This window comes from Streptopelia decaocto (genome assembly GCF_964273445.1).
Source record: "Streptopelia decaocto genome assembly, chromosome: 5".
NCBI lineage: Eukaryota > Metazoa > Chordata > Aves > Columbiformes > Columbidae > Streptopelia > Streptopelia decaocto.
The window spans coordinates 40,961,875-40,987,630 of NC_138659.1; the positions used below are offsets into that span (position 1 = coordinate 40,961,875).

The window sequence follows — 25,756 nt, forward strand, 5'->3', positions numbered from 1 at the left end:
CCCAGGTATGTTCCTAAAATCACTAGAAAAAAGCACTGTGGAAAAGGGAGAGCTAGTTGAAAAGCCGGTATTGTAGATAGACAGCTCTCCTTGGTTGCCTTCCTCTCACACGTGACTGAATACAGCCATAACACTAGGGCCTTCTGCATGGCTAAAGAAGAGGTTGAAGTCAGTCATATATGATAGGTCCCAGAGCTTGGAGTGTGAAAGAGAAGAAAGTTAAATAAACATGGACAGCCAGCAGCAACGGCACAGTCTAAAATCAATAATGTCGATAGTGGCAATCTGCCAGAGCGGTGCCCCGGGAGATGAACTGGAGTGATCTTTGATCTTTTACTACTGCAACACAGCACTCTTAAATGCCACTGTGGGGAAGAAAGGGCCTTCTGAAGGAGATGAGAAGACACTGACCCAGTTTTCACTGAAAGAAACTGCCAGTGGGAGCTGTGTGTCCTGTAGAGGCTGGGATTGCAGCACCCACTGCCTAGGGCTTGGGAAGCCCAAACCAAGGTGGAAGCATTATAGACTATGGTATATTATTAAACAAACTCATGTGTCTGGTCTCCTTAGCTTCCCCTTCTGTAAGAGAATGGTTTTGCAGCTGCCCCTTCAGGGCTTCAAGTGCCTGCTGTAAATCTTCCTAAAAACAAGTATTTGTTAGTATTCTGCAGCAAGTGAGCCACAGCAATGCCGAGTAGAGCATCAGGACTAAGTAAAATTAATGGCAGCATGTTTGTTGCTTTAGGCACTCACTGTGCAGTCATCTGAAAGAAGATGTTGATAACAGCAGATGATTTCCCATTTATTCTGTAAATGTTGTCTAATAAATGAACGTGTTGTGTCATATTTGATCACTGGCTCCACAGTTAGTTTCATTAGCATTTGCTTTTCCTGTGACGGTCCTGTCTTTAACACTGATCTTAGGAGTGGCTCAATAGCTTGGCCTGGCAGCATTTGCCTTGAAGAGTCATCGGTTGAAAGGGCATGGGAAGTGGCCATGTCAGAGCACAGCGCAGTAATAAAAACAGTTATTATGATGAACCATTCTTCTATTTTAGAGGCTAAAATCAGCCTTGTGCCTAATTTTAATTTGGCATTGACCGTACAATGCTTTTCTTCCTCTCCCTCCTGCCTCCAAAACCTCAGTTTGTGTTTTCATCTTTAACCTTTTTCCCTCTTTTCAGTGGCAGGCAGAATAACCCCAAACTCTTCCTTCTATACTTGTCTCTTTGCTTCTGCATCTATGTGAAGTGGTAGAGAATCCCTCTTATCATGAAGAGAAGATGCAAACTGAGACTAAGCTGAGTGTTGGCTTTTATTTTACAGCTCTCTTTTGGCCTTCTGTTGGCAACCTTCTGCTTTGCATTCCACTGAAAGCGACATATGCCAATTTCTGAGGAAAAGACTTGAAAATTACATTTGTTATTTCAAAAAATACACGAGCTTGATTTAAAATACACAGAATTTAGGATATGTGCAGGATTTAGCACGTAGGGTTTAGGACTTAGTAGGTGCTTATGTGGTGATGGCTGTTTTACATGTCGGTCTTGTGCAGGAAGTCTAAGGGAGAGCATTGTATTTGTTTTTCCTGAGGCATTTTATCTTCAAAGTGAAAATTCAGTGGTCATATACTTCTCTTATTCATTGTGGCACTGTGTTTCCCAGGTGTTGCTTTGAAATATCTTTAGCATCTAGGGTCTGAACTGAATCTGATTTGAATTTTGAAGATCACAGAACCTTTTCCAAGTGGAGTTAGCACGGTGCATTTCTCTTGCTTCCATATTACTATGAAAGCTCTCTTGTAATAATTTCTTTGCCGCTGTATATTTACTCTCTGCTCCTCCCCGCATCTGTTGTGACCTGCCCTCCCGTCTAATCCAGCCCTGCTGCCCCGCAGGGCGCAGCCCAGCCAGGTGAATTCTTTGTGCCTTTAGATAGATTTTATTGGCTTGTGTAATCTGAGATGCACATGGTACTTATGATACCAGACGAAATGGCATTAAGCAGCTACGGTCTCAACCCCCTCGACCTTTATACATGTACACATTTCCCATTTACTTTAAAATGAGGGCTAATACACTTCTGAAAGACAGAAAGTTCTTGATTAAACAGGCGTCACAGTCTGTACAAAAAGCTGGCCATACCTCAGTCAATGTTTTGGTATTTGCATGCTGATCAGTTATTCTTTATTAATCTATTTTCTGCCAAATCTGTCTTTTTTATAATTATAACATTTTATCATACAATAGATACTGCATTTTTCTTTTTAGTAGTGGGCTCACTAAGTACATATTGGAAGGAATTAAAAAATAAAGAATGCAAGACTCTAAAGTTATATGCTTTATTTTTCCCTTGATCTGAATGAAAAGAGCCTGTTAGTAAGGTTAGGTTAAATGCTTCAAGAAAGGCCATATTTCATGTACATAATGCTTTCATTCACACTAGGAAGTGGGGAAAAAAACCCAAACAATAACAGCTGTTCTGAGTTATGAACACACATCCTCTTCTTCAGTTTGTTAAAGATTTTATGTACATTTAAGGGAAAAGTAGCAAATGTCTGTGAAATGAGTCTCAAATCCTATTGCTATATATTGTACTCTTCTGAACAGATATATATTTTTTTTTCCAAATTTGAAAATTTCTTTCAGAATCCTCCTATTTGTAGCAGTACTTTCAAAAACAGGTTGCTTAAAGGTCTGATAACATTAATTTGTAAAATTAGTAAATATTGTGTTTTACTATCTTTGATAGAGTTTTTAGCGCTGATGACTTGCTTTCATAGAGTTGGGGAGGCACAGGCAAGTGATTTATCACATTGTTTAATGAGTAGCTTGCAATGAAGTGCTTTCTGTTGACAGAACGGCTACACGCCGCTGCACATAGCTGCCAAGAAAAACCAGATGGACATAGCAACTACACTGCTGGAATATGGTGCTGATGCCAATGCTGTAACCAGACAGGGTATTGCCCCTGTACATCTCGCCTCTCAGGACGGCCACGTGGACATGGTGTCATTGCTTCTGACTAGAAATGCCAATGTAAATCTCAGCAACAAGGTAAGTGGTCCCCCTGCTTGGTGCTAAGGCAATAAAGAAACGTAGTGGTGAGGATAGGGGCCTGCAAGTCAGTTTTGTCTGCTGTGATTCTGCAGTTTTTGAAAACCTCTGCAGGTGCTTGAATACACATCATCAGTTCTTCTAGCAAGGCAAGCAACATGCCGTGTCACATTCAGTGAACTGTATTTCGTACTACCCAAGTTTTGATGATAGCACATGCTGCAGAGGAACTTATTAATCCATCTCCCTTCCATGTTATGCTAGTCTGCCAAAACACGCTCAGAGAGAAAATGTATTCCTCCCCTCAGCAGTTAGTGGGGTTGGCGTGTGTCATTTATGAGTCTCTGTATATATATGCCTGGCCATTAAACAATGATAACGACTAACTTGTTAGGAGAGGCTGCTTTTTTTAATGGGATAATAACAGCAAGGTTGTCTGAGATTTTGTTCATTATATAAGTGATTCTTCCTCCTCAGGGGATGTTCCTTAGAGCACAGTGACTTTTGCTATAATTTCTCCTGGGGGCAGGAAGGGGAAGTTGGTAGATTTTGGTTTCTATATGTATGAAGTTATAGGCTATTAAATCTGCTGTATAGTAATGATTCTAGAAAATGCGCAGCCTTAACACTTTAAATGCCCCACTAGACATCCGAGATGTTGTAAAGTGCAATTTCAGTATGGATTTATGTAGCCAAAGTAGAAAGGCAAGACAGAAATTTTTCATGGAAAGTATTTCTTATTCTGAGCAGGTAGAAAGGCTCAGTGTCCTCTGAGGCTGCGGGTGACGCTGCACAGGGCTGCTGTGTATTCCGGTTTCTAATTTGTCAGTTTGGTTATGCTTGGGCCCTCCTTCAGGAAACTTCTCTGGCAGATGTTGATTTCTTTTTTTTTCTTTCCTAGTTTCAATCAAGTATGTGGGCTTATGCAGTGCAGGATGGACGATATGTCCCCACAGGGCAGTTTATCATGTAGACATTCTGTAGCACACTGGTCATCGTGGTTTTGCTGCTAAGGCTGATACAGAGAGCATGATTGCAGCTGCTTGGCAGTTTGATTCAGTCCCACCAGAGGTTAACACTACCTGCAACATCCTGCAATCTGTTACTGTGCAGTTGTAATCTCTAGTTTCTCATTATACTGATAACAGCACGTTTAGAAAATAGTTGCCCTGGACTCACTTGGGGTTGCGTGTTTCCTTCGAGCTCAGCACCTATATTTAAAGCCAGATATAAATTTAAAGCACACTAACTTTTGACTGTTGCAATGGGAATAAAAATCACATTTGATTCTTCAGAAGCCACAGAATGGTTGGGAGATGAATACTCAGAGCACCAGTATGGGCGCTGAGCGCTTACTATATCTGTTTAGAAGGTTTGGCCCGTGGTATCCAGGCTCCATTAGGTAACTTGCAGTTGGTTACTGTTACGTATTTGTGTAATGCAACCCACCTAAGCTTCATGGTTATCAGGATTATGTTCAAGTGCAGTACAGTAGGATGTACTCAGCAGTTACTGCCTTTGGTAGCGAATTGACCGCGAACATGAGTTTGGGTTCAAAGGTAGGAAACTTAGCAAGTGTTTCTGCCTGATGTGCCAGCTGCTGCTGCCCGCTCTTCTGTCACCAGTGCTAAAGGCACTAGGAACAGGAAGAGAGAAAAAGAACTGTAATTTGCAAGTAAAGGATATTATTTCCCATTGCTAATAACATCCCTCCAGTGGATTCTCCACTCTACCCCTTTTACCTGAGGTCTTATCTGTGATAGAAAGCTGCATAGTTTTCTGAGGTTTTAAGGACTTTCGATCTCAAGTCTCAAATAAGATAAGTAATGAGCTATCCAAAAAGTGAGAGTGTCAGTACATGTCGTCTAGTAAGTCTGTATACTCCCTGGGCAGAGAGAAATGGACCTGATCTCACAGAAATGTAGTTTTATCTTGTCTGTTTGTGTCTGAAAGGAGATTAAAATGTAAGGGTAAATCTACAAAACTTGTACAAGTGTGAACAATAATTCAGTATTTCTTTTAAAATGTTATTCTAAGGAAGTGAATTAACTAGGAGGTAAAAAAATCCTATGAGACTTTTCCTTAAAGTGCTCTAATTTGCTATCCCACATTAAACACTGCATGAAGAAATGTTCCTGGTGTAAAAGAAACATTATCTTCCTGGCTTTCAAATTGTATTTTGTTGCAAGTCAACAAATGTGATTAGGAAGCACTTTACACAGTGAAAGTGGAATTATATACTTTCTTTAAAATCAGTAGGCTGTTTTGAGTCTTACTGATACCTGACACTGCATTTTAGTATTCACATACCTCCTCTGAAGATTCTTACTTGTTGCTTCTAATTTACAGAGCGGACTGACGCCACTCCACCTGGCTGCTCAAGAGGACAGAGTCAATGTAGCAGAGGTTCTTGTTAACCAAGGTGCTGCTGTTGATGCACAGACAAAGGTACAAACACCACTGTCAACATGTATTATTTCCTTTTGGGGAGGCATGAGCCTATAGATTGGACTGGTAATCGATTACAGAGTGAAACTGAGATAACAGCAGACAAATATTCCCTGTAACAGATTATTATAGAATATATTCTGAAAACTGAAGATATGTAAATTTGAGCATTTAGCGTTATGCTCAGTCTTTGAGAAGTAAGCTTATTTCTTGCCAAATATTTAGATCAATACAGATTTAGATTGTATCGTACTATTGCGTTTCACTAAAGGTAAGTGGGATCGGTCTGGTTTTTATGTAAGGGAATTTCCAGGAAAGTTTGCTCTCTCTGCACAGAGAGCCATATAATCTTTCACCACATGCATACTCTCATCTGCTTTTGGTATTTTTTATGTGTTGCACATACTTTACACTCAGCTGACAACAGAAAGAAAAGACAGGAGAACTGTTACTTAAAACCTCTGTATTTACAGCAAGAGAAACAATGTGAATGCATTGTAGTCATTCCAGGCTATTAAGTGGTTAATACTTTTTCCCATGACTTAAGAGACTTTATGAAATGAAGTTATGTCTTAACTCTGAGCTGATACTAAATAGCCACCCATCAACATGATTTTACAAGTAAAGCCATTGTTCATTTGTAAAGATTACCCCCTACCCCTACAGCTTGACTCAGCCTTCAGTACTGGGTTCCTCTGAATTTCTAAGCCACTTTGTTTTGCAAATCACAGTGAGGTGAACTATTTCATCATATGGGTACATTCTAGGGAACTGACTTTTTCTCATGTCCCATGTTCAGACTAGACCATTGTTCTCCCGATGGTAAACATTAACCTGTTAGTCTGTCAGTAAATATTGCTCTATTCTAGCTTTAAAAATAATATTAGAGATGAAACATTTAACTCTTGAGGACAAAGTTGGAATTCTTTATCACTGTTTTCTGAAATGAAATAAATACATGCAATGATGGTCCATTTCAAATTTACTTGCCTAAATATAGTTTTGCCTAAAGTAAATAAGAGACCTGACTTTTGCTTTTGAGACTCCAAGTAATGATGCTGCCCACTTCACAGTATTGGTTTTAAGAGCAATGTAAATGAGTAAATTCCAAGAGCCTGAGTATAAATGGTTTTATGTTCACTAACAGTGTATACAGTTCTCAAAATTTAATGATGATGTCAGTGTTGATTACACTTAGATTCTTCATGTATTGTCTAGATTTCAGAGTCATTCCTTCAGCTGGGTGAGAAGTCAGTTGTGATCAAATACTTGGACTCTTGCTGATCAAATCAGCTAAATGACCCAAGTCTTACAATCTGATCTGCACCATTTGTGCAGAGTAGCAGCTTTCACAGCTCTGTGCTAGGTGTCTGCCACAAGTGAGGTGCTGTGCTTGCATCCCAGAAATGTCCAGGTGTGTCAGACTGTCCAGTAGTGTTATCATTCTGTCATCACACTGACATCTCAGCAAGGGCTGAATCCATCATCATCTCTCACTGCAGCTCAGCTGATTATAATCTGTGGCAGAGCGAAAAGTCATTGTTATGTGTTTTTTCTGCTTTGTAATTCCAACTGTATGGGCTACTGATTTCAGTGGCATTATTCTGACATGAAACCAAAACAGTTCTGTTGAAATCCCGGGAGCTTCTCCAGCTTTATACATTTGTAATGTGACCTCAGCCTATATTTTACAGATAATTCAGTCTGGATCCTTATCTGCAAAATCATCCAGCATCAGATGAGATCTGCCCTGGTTCATTCTTTGCCTGATTTTTTCAGATGTATGCAGTTGCCTGTCTGGAAATAGTTCCTGCCTGGTTTTGGTTTCTGTAGCAAGACATTGCAGAACTTGCTCTTTTAACCTGGTCAGAGCTTAATAGCCTCCTTGCCTGTACAACTTGTCTGTGTTTGCCTTTCTCCCACTCTTTTGTGTCCCACAAATAGTAAGTAGTCTAAGGAGATGCTTACATTGACAGGTGCAGGCAGTCGTGTGTCCCCTTTGCCTGCTCTTCAGTGTTCAAATAGGATCCAGTTCTGGACTAGCGGCCTTTTAGTCACATTAACATGGTGGAAACGTCTGAGATGCTGTCACAGCTGAGAGGCAGAACATGTTTGTTGGGTCACAGGGCCAGCCTGGCACAGTTGCACAAGCTCTGTACTGAACTTTAAGCCTGGAAGGGTGACAATGTGGTGGAGCAGGCGTATGACACACAGAAAAGGGGCTTCAGTTTCTTATGCAGAGATCTCCTCTGGGTGGAGCTGAATTTCTTAATTGCATCTCTGAAAATTGAACTAGTCAGTAGGTAAAACCATGCACAGGTCAAAGAAGATGCAGCCCTATTTGAGTGTCTGCAGCTTGAATCCTGCAATCTGTAATAGTCACATAATTAAAAAAAAAAAAAGCCTAAACAAACACAAAACAAAAACGGGCAAACAAAAATACAAAACAAAACAGTAAGTCCCTTGTTGTTCACCTTCATTCCTCTGTTATATTAATATATGAAACTTGTGCACATTTGCTTCCATGGGACTGCCCATAGTTGTCAGGAAGTGGGGCTGGGACTTGTGGGTCAGGCAAAGTCGTGGTGTGTTTAAGCAGAACTACTTTGTGGTGTAACAGATCACCGCCTGAGAAAATGTACGTTATTAATCCCGTAGGCCTCTGTGGTGAGCAACACCTGCAATGGCTCATCCTCCTGCTAATTTGCCCTCTCTGCTTTGGGGACTGTCTGCAAGAAGGTGCTCATGTGCCTTGCAGTACTGTGTTAGAGTGAGCCTGATGTGTATTCACTGGTTTGTGCGGAGTCCCACCTGCTGGGTTGGTGCAACTGGGAGCCCTCCAGGTCACAGGGTGGTTGTCTGCCAGATATCCACTCACCACCGCTTGTGAGATAAGAAAAGTACCAATGCAGCACCATGTGTTTTAGCATGGAGTAGGATCTCAAGTTCCTAACTAAAGAGCTGACAAGCTCTGAAATTCTACAAAGAAGGCAAAGTGTTATGCTGTAAGAACCACTATACTTTCACCTCATATTCTGTGCAGGTTAAGCTTAGATTGGCTTGTAAAACAGCAGCTCTGTAGCTACAAGGTCTCTTGTTTAGATGGATTAACTGTTCTATGGGAATAAAAGGTCTGTGCACGCTGCCTCTAAAACCAGAAGCACTGGAGAGCAAGATATAGCAACAGCTGAGTTGGCTTCAGAAGCACTGTTGCCATACTTGCATTTTTGCACGATACCATCCAGCCTGTCCAGTTCAGATTGGTTACTTGGGACATACAGTAGCAGAGATGTGCCCATCTGTGCCTTAGAAGTCAGTGAAGACACACAGCTTAGAGTGGCATTATACTGGCAATCTCTGCTACCAGCAGTGTCACAACTAACCTGTTTTCTTCTCTCCATTCCACATCCATATGCTTTTGTTACCTCAGTTCTTGTGGTCTAGATGACTATTCAGTAGTCTTTTTTTTTTTTCCTGTGTTTTTTAATTTGTTTAGGTTCTTTCATCATATTCCTCATTTTCCCCTGTTAAATAAACATCAGTTATGTCCCTTCAGCACAGTATCTGTCAATAGAGGGAGAACATTTAATATCTTAGTAGGTCATTCGACTTTTTGGGTAGGGACCAATGAGCTATCATCTTCCACCTCTAGTACATGTTCTTTAATCATCATTTATATATAACTTACACTCCCTGTGAAAACATGTAGAGTTTGCAATTCTGACACATGGGAGTTCTTATTCCTGCTCAGGTTGCAAGTGCCACACACAACTGGGGTTTTTCAGGTGTTTAGAGGAGAAGATTGGGAAGAAATATATTTTGTATCTTGAAGCTACAGCAGGGGAAAAAAAAAAATCTAATATTACAGAAAAATCTTTTGTGCAGGAGATTAATCTGTGTGATTAAGATCATTTCTGGCACTAAAATTTATGAACATTTCCAAATTTGCTTTCAGACCTGAACCATTGCAATTGTGGTTCTCTATTGGGTTGCTTTCCCTCCCAATAAATATTTTCCCCTGAGCTTTGTTGTAGGAAAAAACACAATAGGAAGAATAACTGCTGGTTTTGAAGTCCATTTATTGGTGGTGTTATGGGATCCTTTTGGTTTTGCTGCATCTATTAACTAACGAGCCTCTAATCCAGAGTTGTGGGAGTCTGTCTCAGCCAGTGCTGGAGCCTAAACAACACTGGTTTAGTGTGCCAGAACTAGTGCTTGAGAGGCCACAAGGCTGCTCCTGCCACTTGAAGATGGGATTTTGTTATGTGATTTTAAGACTGGCCATGTTAACCTGAGCTCCAACAGATGAGCCACAGAAGACACCTTATCTCAATATGCAAGAAGCAATTAATAGAACAGTAGAAAAGTAGCAACACTAAAATGCACTTCCAGTAGTGAAGCTGCAAAGCCTTCACATTTAGAAAGCTTTGAAAACTTGATTTAGTGTTCATAGAAGGCACATTAGGGTCCCTCTGCAAAGGCAGCAGTTTTTGTCCATTCTGGCATTACATTTTTGTGCCTGAATTTAGGTCTATTAAAGAGCTGTCAGTGCTGAAACTGTGTTATGCAATAGCATGTTTAACACAAGGAATGCCCTTCTTACACATAATACTGGGAGTGAAAGTCGATATGAAGCCATGGCTGTGAGTGGGTATTCCTTCTCTGGTGGTTGTGTTGAGTGTGTAAAAGCTATATTGGTACATGTGACATCGCTTTTGTTGCAGGGACTTTCTGCTGAGAGTTGGCATGAGTGAAATATTGTTTCATGGCTCAGCAGGTCTCCATATCTAATTTTTCAGCTGTTTATCCCATTGGATAGTGTTATTGGGGGATACAGCATTACGATGGTGGACTGGCAAAGGAAGACTTAGAAAGAGTGCTGGTGTTCAGTCAAGGATGAAGAGCAGGACGTGGAGCTTTGATCTCAGTACAGGTCATTTTGGTCAAACAGTTGTTACACTGCACTTAGTGTTGGGCTTCTGCCAGGGGCATTGATGGACTCACAGTCCCTGGTTGCTGACTGTCTGGAAAATAAAGCCAGTATTAAACTGTCTTTTGTTCCTGAAACTGTCGTATTGGTAGGAGATAATGGTGACTGAGAGGTCATGATGTTCTTTTGCAGGTTGAGTTGAGCCTTTTATTTCAGATTTATTCAGGGAGATTTATTCAGGTCTGCCTGCCTTGTTCTAACAGGGGGCCCATAGCAGCCTGAGTGCTGCAGTGATTCATAACAGCAATCCAATTTTTCCACTGGAATATCTAATTTTCAGATGCAGAAAGAGGTAGGAAGGAGGCAGGGGGAGTGGGAAGTGCTATGAAGAAGAAATGCTTTCATAAAGAACCAACGCTCAAATGCTGATCCCTTCGGTATATCTTCATGGTATATTATGTGTTTCTCCCTGGCTCTTGGTACGTACTTGGCTCTTACAAAGACATTTGTGTGGACATTTCCAGCCTAATAACGTGCAATAATGAACCTTTGCTAGGTACTGCAACTTGGTAGGCCCCGATTCAGCAAAGCAGTGAAGGGTGTATGTACACAGGTTTGCCTGTTTCCTTCAATCAAGGCTGGATACCTTTGTGGTCTTTGGGTCTAGAACATTTTCTAGCCTTACCAACAATAATACTGTAGCTTCATTGTCTGACATTTACAGCAGAAAAACAAAAACAGAGCAGCTTGAGAGTCAGCATGACTAGAAAGATGCAGTAATTCAAGCTGTTAAGATTTATGGTTATTACCAGTGGAGGACATTAAAGTAATTCACTGACATGATACACAAGGCTTATGATAATTTCCTTTAAAAAAGCCCTGAAAGGCAAAAGAATAAAAGATGCTTTGTGTTTGTATGTTCCGTTAGTATTGTGAAAAGCACAGTATTTCTGAGTTGTTGGGTTTTGGTGGGGTTTTTTTGGCACTTAGTCTTGTGGCTCTTGATAAGCCTTTCCCAGCTGCTAACTCCCGTATTGCTGCTCATTCTTTAAAAACAGCTAAAAGTAGCAAGGTAGCTGAGTGCCAAAAGGTGATGTGTGTTAAAGCTGTATTAAACAAAAGCCCTGATTTTCTTGGAAGGAACTTTTTCTATATTAGGATGCCTACTAAGTCCCTTGGTGCTTTGCCAGTAAACATAACTCTGAACCTAAACTGCTGTGCATAACTGGGGCTGGGTTTGCTTGGTTGTTGTTTTTTGTTTCAAAGCAAAATATTTTAGCCTTCTGGACACATTTCTATACAGAGTAAAAGTAGTGAGCTCAAGTAGCCATGAGAGTTACTACTTTTATAGTTAATTTTCTTGTGAAATTCCATAATCTTCCAGTCGGAGGGTTTCAGAAAAATTAACAGAATATCTGTTTTCCATGAGGATGTTGAAATATAAATATAAATGTTATACCTTCCTGAGACAGAAACAGTTGAATGCAGGAATCTGTGCTGTAGCTGAGAAGCTAAAGAGATATCTTCTCTGGGTCTCAGGCGTTAAAATGACATTTTGCTAATTAGTTTTATTTTGACCAATGACTTCACTACTACCATTGCTGACTATAAACATGAAAGTTGTCCTCTGTTGGCTGATGAGGTCTAACATGCCCTGTGAGATGTGACCCACCGTGTCAGATCTGTGTCACTCTGCTGTCAGCAACTGTGTGCTGCATTAGGCACTGCCTCACCAAACACGACATGACGTGAGGTGACCACAGGGTATGGCAAACTCAAAAGAAAGCTCCTGGGCTCCTCTGGGCAGTTCAGACAGGGAAGTGGGATTTTGCCACCAGGCTAGCAGGTGCCCACATCACTCCGCAGGACGTGTGGGATGCCTGGAGCAGAGAAGCTGCCACACTTGACCAGGCCAGCAGCACCAAGAGCTTCAGAGGAAGCCTCTTAAAGCTTCAGCTCTGGGACATCAGGAGCTGTAGCAGGGAGAATAGTGACCATGTCACCATGGAGATGTTAGTGATTTCTACCACACATTTGGAGGGGAAAGAGGAAAAGTTTTCACTTAGTCTCTTATTTAAACATCAGACTGGTCAGGAGTGCACCAATAATTACTCTTCTAGCCATTTATGAAGACACCAGATGTAAATCTTTCTATCTACCATTTGTAGAGGAAATTGATGTTGTACTACAGTAAACATCAGGAGTTTAATAGCTCCTTCTTCAGTGTTACGGGCTGGAGAAAGGAAACTTTACACAAGCACTTCGAAGGGAAAGTTGAGATCAGATGGTCTTGGCTCTCTCTGATACTCTCTAGATTTTAATGTTTTAGGGTTATTAGCAGGGGGTTCCCAGCAAGTGGCCCTTGACTTTGAATTTCATCTCCCCAGTTGTTTTTGTGGTGCATGATTTTTGTTGATCTTGCAGTTCATGTTAAGGGGCCTGTATTTTGAAGGGGGACGAGGGAATTAAGTTTTTGTATGAGTAGGTTTCACAGCATATTTTTTAAACTGATGATTTGGTAGTTTGGCCGTGGTTTTATTTGAGTTTGTCTTTGGACACGTAGGAGCAGGGGCCTTACAAGCTGCATTTGAGGTCCATGGCTGTGAGTACACTCAGTGTCCTGCTGAAGACTCAAGACTGACCAGCTCAGAGAGCCCTGTCACCTTCAGACCCTGGGAAGTTGTTAGGCCAACCCTAAACTAACAGCAACTGTAAGACAAGGTCCCAGCGTTTACTTCGTGATGATTACGTGTTAGCTGGTGCTCAGGCTCTGTGTGCAGCTCTTCTGCAGGAAAGTTCTTTGTAGTCATCTGGCATCTGATTCAATGTTCCCATAAGTCAACGGAAAGTTTCATTCTGCTGATGCCAATGGAATTTGGATCCAGTGCTGTTTCTTGCAATGATTAACTTGTCCTGGTTGTCAAAGCTAGTAGTTTCTTCAGATGGCAAAGGGTATATAATTAACTGAAGAAAAAATACACACCCTAATTTAAAGTAACTGACGCAGCTACCATCTCTTAGCATGTGTTAATACAACTGAAATTAGGTAACCTTGTGTGAAGCAGTCTCAGAGGCGAAGTGACATGAAGAAAATTGTGTATCTAAACCCTTGGACACTCAAAACTTACCTCTAGTGGAAAAAGTTCATGTTTGAAGTTTTCTTTTTCTCCTCACCAACTTTGACCTGATGGTTTCAATATGTGGGGTGATGCTGGCTCCTGAACCCCAAGCTGACCTTGGACTTGCCTCCTCAGTGCTTTTGACCAAGTTGTCTAACCTGGCCACACCTCAGTGGCATGGATGTACAAATGAAGGATGACTGGCTGCAGCTTTTGACTCCCTGTGTGTCTCTACCTCTTGGGCACCAGGCTTTTCTTCTCTGAGCAGGAAAGCACAGACACGTTTTCACCTTTAAACACTGATGAGAGCAGCTGGAACCTGGTCAATGCAAGACCAGCCCATCTTTCAGTGGTTCTACCCACAAGGTTGGCTTTTGGATCTAGTTCCAGATGGTTCAGTCCCAAAGAGTGTATTTTCCTTCTGGCTGTGTGACTGCTTTGGACTCTACCAGTAGCCAAGACATACACCATGGCCATGTTTCCCCATACATATATTATAACTGACCTTTCTGCCACTGGAAATAAAACAGGATTCTTACAGATGAACAGCAGTGCACGTTTGCAGTGTATTTTACCATATGTTTAATGTATTTGTATTTCATATCAGATATGGTTTTTACAGGCTAGCAATTGATTTTTCCATAAAAACTGGTAGTGGAACATGGGGCAAATACTGCATTGGAAGTCCCACAGAGTAGGAAAAAGACATATTACACTGGCAGTGCAGTTTTATCCTGCTTGCAAAATGGTGAAGCCCCTTGTGAACACTAGCTAAGATCATGCTTCTGGCATCTTGGAGTCTTTCAAGCAGGATCATGAAACCTGACCTTTAAAGGAGAAAGGAATCCCAGCAACTCACCTCGAGAGGGGAAAGCCCCATTAATGCACCTCTGTGAGCCGATCAAGCCATCCCCTGGAAAGCCGTCAAGCTTTAGGCTTTAGTATGAGCTGGGGGAAGGTTTGGGGAAAAGTGGCCTCTCTCCGTGCCATGGGGTAAAATAGCAAGTGTCCTGTTTAGAGGGAGCCATCTCCAGGACTGTCCTTTGCACAGCTCTGGATTGATCACATTTGTTAAGGAAGAAGAGATAGTGTTGTCTTGCAGGGAAGATAAGGCAAGAAAAGGTAATTACTTCAAGAAGGATAACCTAATAATTTCTAATAGGTTAAGCTCTCAAGTAAGTCCCAACTTTTTCAAAACTGCTAACAGTGTTTTCATGGACTAAGAGATTATAAAAAGAGCAGCAAGATCAAGCTTTGGTCCTCTTTGTTTTGTTGCATTGTATGTTAAATGTTAACTGTTGATGAAAGTGCTTATTACAGTTAACAGGTTTCAACATGCTGTTTGACTTATTTTAAATATGTGAGGTTTAAAGTGAGCAAGTTCAGAGTCAGCCTGGTGACTCCCGCTTTGCTACCAGGAATAGTTCTTAAAAAAACAGTAGGTTTTTAAAACCTTGTCAAGTTTTGTAGTGATATTCTTCTTGAACTAACTGGTTTTAGAAAAATTTCCAAAATGCGTGTACCTTACTATAAAAAGCCATTTAGCTCTGTTTAGAGGATTTGATGGGGGAGTCCCAATGTTGACAAACATTTTTAGTCTCTCCCCTAGCAATGAAAAATAAGTAATAAGGAATGAAAAGGATATATTCAACTTTCTCCTCTTTGCAGTTGTCGAGAAAAGGCAATTTCTTACAATTTGTATGACATAAGGCCAGACATGTGAAAAATTAGACCTTTCTTTCTTAGACCAGCTGGTGTTCCAGTTTCTGCAGGAGTTGATTGTTCTGACAGAGCTGGCAAATCAGTTGTATTGTTTTGCCTTCTGGGTGTTTCAGTCAGAATGGATGGGCTGCAAATTGCACGGGATCTGAGGCATGCCTGGTTGTCAAAAAGTTGTTATTACTTATTTACTTATTTGTTTATCACACTGTAGGAGCACCAAGCGTGTGAACCTCACTGTACAAGGCGTTATATACACATTTATTTAAAAAGGTGGGCTCTGCCCTAGAGACCTGATAGTCTGATCATTGGAGAGGAAGGCAAATCTTTAATCAACATTGCACGTGCTGAAGATTACAGAAATACAAGGCATTCAGAGAGGTTCACAAAGAATGGGGCTTGAATCAATATTCACGGGTAGTGCTCTTGGTTTTGGTTTGTTTTTGTTTTTGTTTTTTGTTTTTTTTTTCCCCCAGGGTTGGAGGATTTTTCACATATGCCAAAGAAATAAAGTTGTGTTTTGTTTTTTTTTCCTGTCTCTTGTCTACTTTCTTTGCCAGGGGACATGTGGGATATTCTTGTTTACTAATAGCTTATGTTCATTCTAGATGGGATACACTCCTTTGCACGTTGGCTGCCACTACGGAAACATAAAAATTGTTAACTTCCTTCTGCAACATTCTGCAAAAGTTAATGCCAAAACGAAGGTGAGTTTTTCCTGCCCCGGCCTTGCTCGTTCCGCGGGGGCGGCCCGTGCTTCGCGTGCGCTGCAGCCTGTCCCTGTCCCTTTCCCTGTCCCTGCAGAACGGGTACACGCCGCTGCACCAGGCTGCGCAGCAGGGGCACACCCACGTCATCAACGTCCTGCTCCAGCACGGCGCGGCGCCCAACGAGCTCACCCTGGTAAGTGCAGGGGGTCTTTCCCCACCCGGGCTCAGCTGTCCCACCCCACATAACGCATTTTTGAGCAGGGGAAATGTGGGAAAAAAGTGCGCGGTGGGAGAGGAAAAGAGCAGAGGAAGCCGATTCCCATCGCTCCCGCATCCTCTGTGCCATCATCTCTTTCAAAACTAGAACAGCAAAGATCTGAACGTCTTTTCATTCTCATCCCGTTTCTCTAAAGAGTTAAAAACTTGTAGTTATATATCCTACTACCCAAAATATATTTATTTCAATCACCACCACGCAAAAATGTATTTGACCTGTATTGTGCATTTTTCTACAGTTAGCTAGCAGTCTCTACGCTTAGCCTTGCTAACGTTCAACTGTTGTTATAAATGCTTCATTTGCCAGAATGGAAACACTGCCCTCGCCATTGCTAAGCGACTTGGCTACATTTCAGTCGTTGACACATTGAAGGTGGTGACAGAAGAGACCATGACTACAATTGTAAGTACAGCTTAGTTCAGTAGTGAATGGAAGAATTTGTCCTAAGTGTATTCAGCTTTGTTTAGTTACATGTCAACCAAGATTCCAGTTCAATTTCTGCCTATTTCCTTGTAGCATTATAAAGTGGATATTACGTCAAATATGAGCGTTATATTTTTAAGGTAGTAGACGTTATCAGGATGTATGCAGAAGGAGTATCAACTGAGCAGAAAACAGTGCAAATGACTGGTCACAGCTGCTGTCTTTATGTGCACATCTTGTTGTTTAGGGGACAAACCACACAAATACGGTTGAAAAGACATTCCTATAGGCTTGTGTTAAATAGAAGCTACTTCTGCCTTTTGAGAGGGTTTGTGTCGAGGGTCAAGACCCCGGCATGGGTTCGGGCCTACGGGGACGGAGGAAGAAATGCGGCCATCCGATGCGGATGATAAACATGCTTCGTTTATTGCTTCGAATCGCGGGCATTTATAGTGGTCACAGAGCACAGACTTTTATAGCAGTTCTATTACTAGCAATTCTATTTATAGCAGACCCTTATAAGCAGTGGCAATTCTATTTATAGCACAGACCTTTATAAAGCAGTTCTATTAATTATGCCTACTCATCAAACACCGATTTGATAGCATACGTAATGAGCCCATCCCAACATACATAATGAGTCCATCCCCTTCTGTGGCCCCCCCTGGTATGTGAATTCCCTCGTTATCTCGGAGCTGCCTCCTGAGACTTGTTTATCCAGGCCTTTCTCAGGCAATACCTTCTCACTTACCCTTGCTCAGCTCATGCTAACTGAGGCCTACTCATGCTAACTAGAAGAGATCCTCTTCGTAGAGAGGGTCTCATGCCCTTTCTCTCTTGGCCATTCTCCAACAGGTTTGCTAAGGGACTGAAGTATAATGGCTTGTATTTGGCCTAAGAGAACCTATTCCAATCTACAAAATGTTTGGAATTTACTTAAAAGGACCCCATTGCATAGTTCCTGTCATCTTCTGAAAGATGGTGAGAGGTTGTCTTCTGCAAGAGCCACAGTCAGCCCCTGCAACCCTAGACAGCCATTCCCTCACCCACACATGAACTCCAGCCTGGCTCTCAGACAACAGCTCTGTGAGGTGAGGAGCCTCCCTGCACCACCATTGTAGTAAAGCCAAAACTGCATCTTCAGAACATAAATCCAGAGCATTGGCTCCAAATTTGCTTTTCGCTTTCTGCAACTTCTTTTTTTCTTCTGAGTAAAATGAAAAAGGGGAGCATGTGCACATATGTATTTTTAGGAGTATGAGAGATGGAAAAGAGTTACTGTGTGTTCCATGTTTTGCCGTCCCCCGTATGCGTGGTCTACCAATGCAAGCAGGTGGTTGCAGTATGATGAGCATTTGGGATGACAGGCACATTTTAGCTCTGCTACTGCATGTGCCTTTTATTCCAGTGACTTTCCTGGCTGTGCTCTATAATTCAGTGGCTTACAGAAAATCAACCACACTAAAATGCCAGAATGATAAAATATAAAGGAGTATGACAGAAAATAATCACGATTTTTTCCTACAGCTTATCTCTAGGTTTTCTGAGGAACACGTTTCTCTCTAGAAAGATTTCAAAATAGTTTTCCACAGCCTGAAAAAATTGATGGAGAAGATTATATGGGGTAGCATAAATTTGAATGATTGCCTAGTATACAACTAGGTAGTTGCAGGAAAAGTAAACCCACATTTTTCTACTAAGAACTCCCAATATTACAAGGTCATTCTTAGCTTGTAGAACCAAGAAGCTGGAGGAACTTGTGCTGCGTGAGATGACTGATCATTCATGTCCTGTAGATGAAGAATAGTAGAGAAATGGTGGGTCAGGCTGTGAATTATGCTAGAAGAAATGGCAGATGCTGAAAGGCCAATAGTACCCCAAATACCTGCTCTCAAGATAAACCCAGAAATAGTTTCCATTAAAATCAAAATATGCTGCTTATCAGTCACAAGTGTGCAATTGTCAGACTCTTGAAATCTAGACATGAAAACTGATTTTACAACTGAGGTTCTTCAAAACTTGACTGTGAGACTTATTTTTTTGAGACTTGTGGCTAAACAACTCCCAAAGGTAAATGTAATGAAACCAGGGATGAACATAGCTAATTTTACTACGATTTATACTCAAACACCAATAAAAAAATCTGGTAGTGCCTGAAAAAAAAGTCCTGTGGTTTTGCTAGTTTAACAGCAATGCGTTTAAAAACTTTGCAAGTAATGCCCACAGAATGAAATAGGTGTGAGGCTTTTTATAAGTCTTGTGATGTTTGAGCATTCAGGAGCTCTCCTGCCGATATCAAGTGACGGCAATAACCCAAGAAACATGAACAGCCAAATGGGTATTCATGAGACCAGAATTAAAAAGTATTCTAAAATAAATTAAAATGGAAAAGCTATTTTGTCCTCCTGAACTTGTTAATAATTTCTTATTTATATATCAAGGATGAGACTTAATGGTGATTAAAACCAACGTAACATAAAAATCCCATAAAGATGGGAGTGGCTTTTGGTATGGTGGATTTTTTTTGTTTTGGTGTTGTATTTTGGCTGTGTTTTGTTTGTTCATTTGTTTTAAATTCCACTACACTCCTTGAATAGTAACTCTGCAAAGGCTCCTGCGTGACCTAAAACTTTACCAGTGCTTGTTGTGCTGTACCCCAGCTGGAGCGTAAAATGTGTATGTGTCCGTCATTTGTGGGATATACAGGTATTCTAGGAACAGATTTCGGACTTTCATAACATACTTTTTTCTGCCTCTAATATTTGCTTTATATTGGTCTTTGAGTCTGAATCAATATAAATATCAGGATGAAAGTCAGCCAACCACTTCTGAGTGTCTTTCATGCATGAATTCCTTAAGGGGTATCATTTAACCTGTATGTGGTTACAGTTGTTCTCATTTGTGGGAAAAAACACACAATTTATGCTGATGCACCTCTGGAAAAATCCACATAGATTAAGCCTGCTCCCAAATTGCAGCACTTTTCTAATGACAAAGCCAAAATACTTTCCTCGGAAAGTTTAGTTTAAATAGAGATGACATATTCCTGCTTAAAATTTAGACAACTATTTAAAGAGTTATTAAAAACCTTTACATGGAAGTCTTTTCAGTCGACTTGTTTCTTCTTTTGATATTATGATCTTTTAGGCTTTCAGCTCATGCTTTTTCTGCTGTGAAAATTTGAATATCGCTTAAAGCACAAACATATTGCCTATATCTGTATTATTTGATATAGTCATTTTTTAATGTGTTGTTCAATACATCTATGAAAAAGAAAGTGAAAAATAAGGTAAAAAAGCTAAATCTTATTCTCCTAACTGCAGATAAAAATATGTCCTACCTTGCATTTAATTTTTAAAATAACTATAATTTTAAGAAAAATTATGCCTGCAATCTGAAATGATTTTTTTCTTTGACAGACTGTTACAGAAAAACACAAAATGAATGTGCCTGAAACCATGAATGAAGTTCTTGATATGTCTGATGATGAAGGTATTAAAAAATAACAGAACCTTCTTATTTTCCAGTCTTTTGTCATTGTGAGAAATATTTGCTTTAAAAAGCAACCAGCAAGCATTATTAGTTTGGGTATGGTCTTTGCACATTTGTTATTGTTTTACACTGTTTTGTTGACACATTGTATCTATGCTTTTATTTAATTATTTTATTTATTTAAATCATGCAGTTCGTAAAGCCAATGCCCCTGAAATACTCAGTGATGCTGAATATTTGTCAGATGTTGAAGAAGGTATTTGTACATTTTCGTATTGCAGTGATATTTAACTTAAACCTCTTTCTTTTATTCATCTGTCTGAAAATTAATCCTTTCAGATAATTTTCTTGTTATCCCACTAACAATAATTTCTGCTTTGCAATTAAGAACACTTTCAAAAATTCTTTGAGCTACTGCTGATAATACTCTATTTTTTCTGAATCTCTTACTCCCAATTTTACTTCGGGTTTCCTGGAATGGTGCTTTTGCTGCTACTTCTATAAAATTGAGAATTGTTTTATAATTGTAACTAAAGAATTAAATATTGGGCAAAATGGTCAAATATCAAGATACTTAAGAAGAGCAAACTGACGATGAAAGCAAATGGCAGAAAAATTTTTTTAATTATTACTTTTTTTTAATTCTCATGTGAATTAAGCTCTGAAATGGTTGATTTACATTGGTAGCGGACTCTTAGCCTGAAAAGAAGTGTTTTCTGGGTGGTGGGATTTTTTTTTTGTGCGGTGTGGGTCAATGGTTTGGTTTTGGTTTTAATTTTAATATATAATATTTTGGTCATGATGTTCAGTAAAACCACATCAGCCTACTTTTGTCCTGGAGAAAGAGGATGCAGTGCTGGATTGGACTTAACCTGTTGGTGTGTGTTAGTGTGGCAGAAGTACTTTGTAGCTGAGATTTCATTTGTATCATCCCGCAAAGTGATGTGAAATCTGTGAGGGGGTAGCGAAGTCCTCTGTTTCCCATGCCTCTGACAATGCTTCTGAGGTGTTTGCGCTAGAATCTGCCCATCCCAGCTCACTCTTTGGTGCTGGACGGGCTTGACATGGTTTCAGTGGTTCCCAAGTATTTAAAACTCCTTCGGCAACTGCTTCCTTCCCCTGTACCAACGTCCCCTGTTGGGTCAGACCTCCCCTGGTTTGGATGTGCAGGACCCTGTGTGAGTTTCAGCAGGAACTGCAGCTTGCCAATTGCCAATTTATAGCATTTAAGCAGTAAGATGTAAAATCTATTTAGCTTAGGTCAGTGTCTGCAGCTCTTGTTTAATTCATGCATTGAGGCTTTGGTTTGTTTTCAGTTCGTCATTGAGTTCCTATTGCTGCAGGTTCCAAATGGTTAGTGTTCTTACCCTGCACCTGTGTTTTACAAATAACTCTCTTAGGCCATTGTACTGCTCAAAATTCTTCATTGTTTTAACTGACTGAAACACTGATGCATAATCATGTTAGTTAATAGAGCAGTAACTAGTGTGTTATCCCACTGCACAACATGCGGTGAGGTACAGATGAGAAACACTCCTATATGGAATCTGAATCTTAGAACCGAAGGTGTAAAATGTGTCTTTTAATATACAGGATCATTTGCTAAAGCCAAATGCAAAACCTGCAGGAATCTCTGAGATCTGTGGAAGATTTTTATAGTTAAGCTCCATTTCACAAAAAACAAACAAAAGACGAAAAAAGACCAAAAAAAAAACCCAAACAAAACCAAAAAATAAGAATGCAGGTAATATGATCAATTCCTTTCCTAGAGACTATTCTGCACCCATGCATCATGTTACTTGGAGTGTTAAGAGACTGCTTTATATATATGAGGGTCATTTTCAAACCTAACACTGAAAGGGAGCTCTCACATCAAACAAGAGGTATTTTATTAATCTGAGCAGAAGCGTTCTGGTGTGCAAGGTGTGTGATAAATTACAGGCTTTCAGGTAATAACCACAGGCCTGTCTCCCAACTTGCACATCTGTAAAGACAATATACTGAGGCCCATCCCCACAACTCTTCACTGTTGACAGGTATTTGCATACAATGCATCAGTCACTTATGCCAATAGAAATATAATAAATATGTTCAAGATGGCAATGTACTCTGGCAAATGTTATAGCCAGGGAACTGATTTCCAAGCAAGTGAAGGGCACAAATTTACCACCCAAATCCAAGCTCTCCCTCACTTGGCTAATGTTCATGTCATCAGCCAAAACTCTTCAGTGAGAGAAACTTGATTAATGGTTTCTCAATATGTTGCAATCCTCAAGGTTTCTCTCATCAGAGAAATTGAAAGTTTAGAAAGAAGTCTCAGAGCTCAGTGACAAATGTCAATAAACTGTTTCCTTGCATTCATGTCTTGCTGTGCCTGCTAAATAAGTATTTACATGGGAATTGTGTAATTTCTCTTCCCTACTGAGGACAGTTTGGTTTGGAGTCAGCCTTCCTTTTCCTAGACTACTCTGGCAATTCTGCCCAAATGAGGTCAAGTGCTGGGAAACTGCTACACCACAAAAGAAAAAAAAAAAAAGTGTTTTTTGAAAGATGTGAACATGATTTTTGGGGAAAAAATGAAGGCTCATCTTCATATGTAACAGAAAGTTTGTAGAATAACATAGAGCAGTTCTGATGCATTCTGAATGTGTGCTCTGCTTTTAGTTTTCAAGAGATTGCAAATCTTATAAATGTGAAACCTGAGACTGCAAGAACTTGGTCTTTCCTCTTACCATCTCCAGATGTGGGCTCGCACCCCACAGCTGCGGGAGCCCCAGCGGTGCACCCCGTGGCCAAGGGGCTGGTGGAGAGCCAGGAACCAGCCGCGTTAAGCACAACCCGAGCTGACTGCGGGAGGCCCAGGGGGAACCCCCTCACATGTTCAGCCTCAGAGCATCCCTGTGAGTGGGTGCAAGAGCTTTAACCTGGTGGAGGAAGCTGAAGCCCAGCTGGGACTGCCACAACCCAGCACTGAGCTCTGCCACAACAGTCACCCCCACCCCCAAGCTACTGCTGCTGTCTCAGAGGTGAAGGGACAGCAAGCAATGGAAGCTGACACAAAGAGGGGTGAGACTACTTGAGCAGTGAAGGGGAAAAATTCAAGTCAATGCACAGTTCAGGTGTTGAGAATTTTGTCACTTTCAAGAAACACTTATTGTTGAGCTTTTATTTTTTTTTTTATTTGATTTTCAGTAGACAACAAACTTTTGGGTGTAAATCAGGACACTGTTTTAAGCCCATTTAATGGAGATTCATCTCAGTAGGGATAAGTATTATGCTAATCAATCCCCGGCAGATTAGACAGACATCCTAACAGGACATGAACGCAGACTGCCTGATTTCTGAGTGTAGGTGCTGAGGTACAGTAGTCTAAGTGCATTTGAGACAGGTCAGGGCATCCCCTTGCATGAAAGTCTGTTACTGATCATTTTAGGAGGGGTTGATTTATTATATTTTTGTGCTTGTAGTTTTCTGAGTTGCTTTGTCTCCGGAAAATTTTATAGGTTCATAAAAGTTTCAGTGGTTTGGTCTTGGCTTTTCTCCATACTTGTGTGAAACCAAAACCTTGGCTACAACTGGAAGCATCCTGCTCTTCCCTGTGGCTTTATCTCTCCTGCCATCAGACAGCTCTGGACAGGCTGTGACAGGGAGTGGCAAAAGCTTTGGGGATCTTTAGCAAAGCCAATGCAGATGCCCATTTGGATCCCAGGCTATGATTAAATTTTATTTGGGACTTCTCCCAAGCCACATGATCCTTTCTCTCCTGCTGCCAGAGAGCCTCTATTTCTCACTGGTCTTTAAAAAGAGCACCTACCCTGTGCTCTTGCAATTGCCAGCTGTAGGAGACACGCTGAGGAACATGGAAAATGGGGAAAACATGAGAAAAGGTGACAAAGGTGATGAGAGTATGAAAAAAGCTTGTGAGATGAAAAGAATAAACAGAGTAGGGCCGTTCTATCCCAGGAAAAAAGCTGAATGAGGGATAGGCTATAATGTATAAAATTGGCCAAGTGAGCAGTAATGCCTCTCCAGAAGTCCAAGATTAGGGGACATCAGTGAAACCAGCAAGAGACAGATTCAGCTTAAATTAAACGGTTGCTCTTCCTGCAACAGGTGGTTAAATTGTGTGAGTCCTTGGCACACATCCTTGGTGTGGGGAATGAAAAAAGTTGACATGAGTTCAAAGCACAATTGGAAGAATCTAATAAGGGGAAAAAATTGTGTTCATGACTATACAAACCTCTTGTGGCTTTAGAAAATGTGAGCTCAAATCACTACCATCTAGAAGAATGATCTGGAGGATTTCCACTGCTTCATCTACTTATATTCTTCTGTGAAGTGTGGCTGCTGTCAAGAGACAGGGTGTGCTAGGACTGATGTGCCTTTGCTTTGACCTACTGCCACTATTATTTCCTGGATTTCGAATGGTTTCCTACACTTGTGATAGCTGAGTTTGCCCACAGTTAACAGGGACACCATATTTCTTCAGCACATAACTTTACAAAGGGAAGGGTGGCAATTGCAGCAAAGCAATGCAATATTCCATTTCTTTGGTACTTTTTCATCCATGACTCACATCTTGAGCATTTATCTGTCGTTCAGAGATGAATTTTATCTTCACTTTCACATAGGTTCTCTCTCTGCAGGAATACAGTGTGCTGTGAGCAAACACTCTGCTTATTACCTGAAATGCAGAGGATTAGGCTGTGGCACCTAATTAAACAGAGCAGGATTGCTGAAACGTGCACCACCCATTTTGCTCCAGCCTCCCACAATCGCAAAACAATGTCTGGAATTCTTTGAAATTACCACTCCTAGATGCAGTTTTTCCTTTGATGAGAGCATTTCATCAGAGTAATCCTGCTCTGGCTGGATTAGCTGCAGAGCAGGATAACATCTAATGTATTTTTCAGCTCAACTGGAATAGCTTCTTATCATTCTCCACCTTGCCTTCGACAAACGACGCTCCTAAAGAAAATGCCTTGTCTGTTCCTTGCAGTGGTGCAGCGCTCGTCTTCAGGTGTTGTAAGCACAGAAGTTTCCAAATTTACTTAAAGTTGCCCATCTCTCTGACCCACTCTGGGCCAACTCCAACGCCTCCCAAGCTGGAGTCCTCTTTTCTCAAGCACCTGAATTTTTCACTCAGGACACAGCACCCCACGCTGGGGGCGGGGACGGAGAGGGAGTGGGGGCAGCACCCAGACCCCGCCGTTGGCACCCCCGGGGCTCCACTCGCCTCCGTGCCTCGGGGATGAGCGGGGGGAGGCCCCGACGAGGGCGGGCGGAGCTCAGCGCCCTTCCCCGCAGCCCTGCGCTCCCCCCCAGCCCCGGCATCAAGTTACAGAAAAACTACACCCTCGCAGCACCCCTATTTACATACAAATAACTGGAGTGCCTGCATTTATGTCACCATTCAAGAGGCTTGCCAAGGGAGGCTGTAATCCAATCAGCAGAAGCTTTAAAGGGATGTCTTCAGAGTGATTAAGAGGGGATTTTTTTTTTTTAACTGTAGTCATTATTTTTCATTTTGTTTTATATTTGCAAAGAACTTTGATCTGAGTTGAGAGGAAAGAGATGCTCAT

General features: G+C 41.1%; 1 protein-coding gene across 1 annotated transcript in view; it reads left to right on the top strand.

The window, feature by feature from the left end:
* ANK3 (ankyrin 3) overlaps positions 1-25,756 on the top strand; it is a gene marked incomplete at its 5' end in the record, with an annotated part of 202,701 nt that overhangs the window by 103,691 nt on the left and 73,254 nt on the right. The window contains 7 exons of the mRNA XM_082052678.1: positions 2,859-3,056; positions 5,406-5,504; positions 15,881-15,979; positions 16,077-16,175; positions 16,566-16,661; positions 20,102-20,174; positions 20,368-20,430. Coding sequence (XP_081908804.1) covers positions 2,859-3,056; positions 5,406-5,504; positions 15,881-15,979; positions 16,077-16,175; positions 16,566-16,661; positions 20,102-20,174; positions 20,368-20,430 — 727 coding nt within the window. The remainder of the gene's footprint in view (positions 1-2,858; positions 3,057-5,405; positions 5,505-15,880; positions 15,980-16,076; positions 16,176-16,565; positions 16,662-20,101; positions 20,175-20,367; positions 20,431-25,756) is intronic.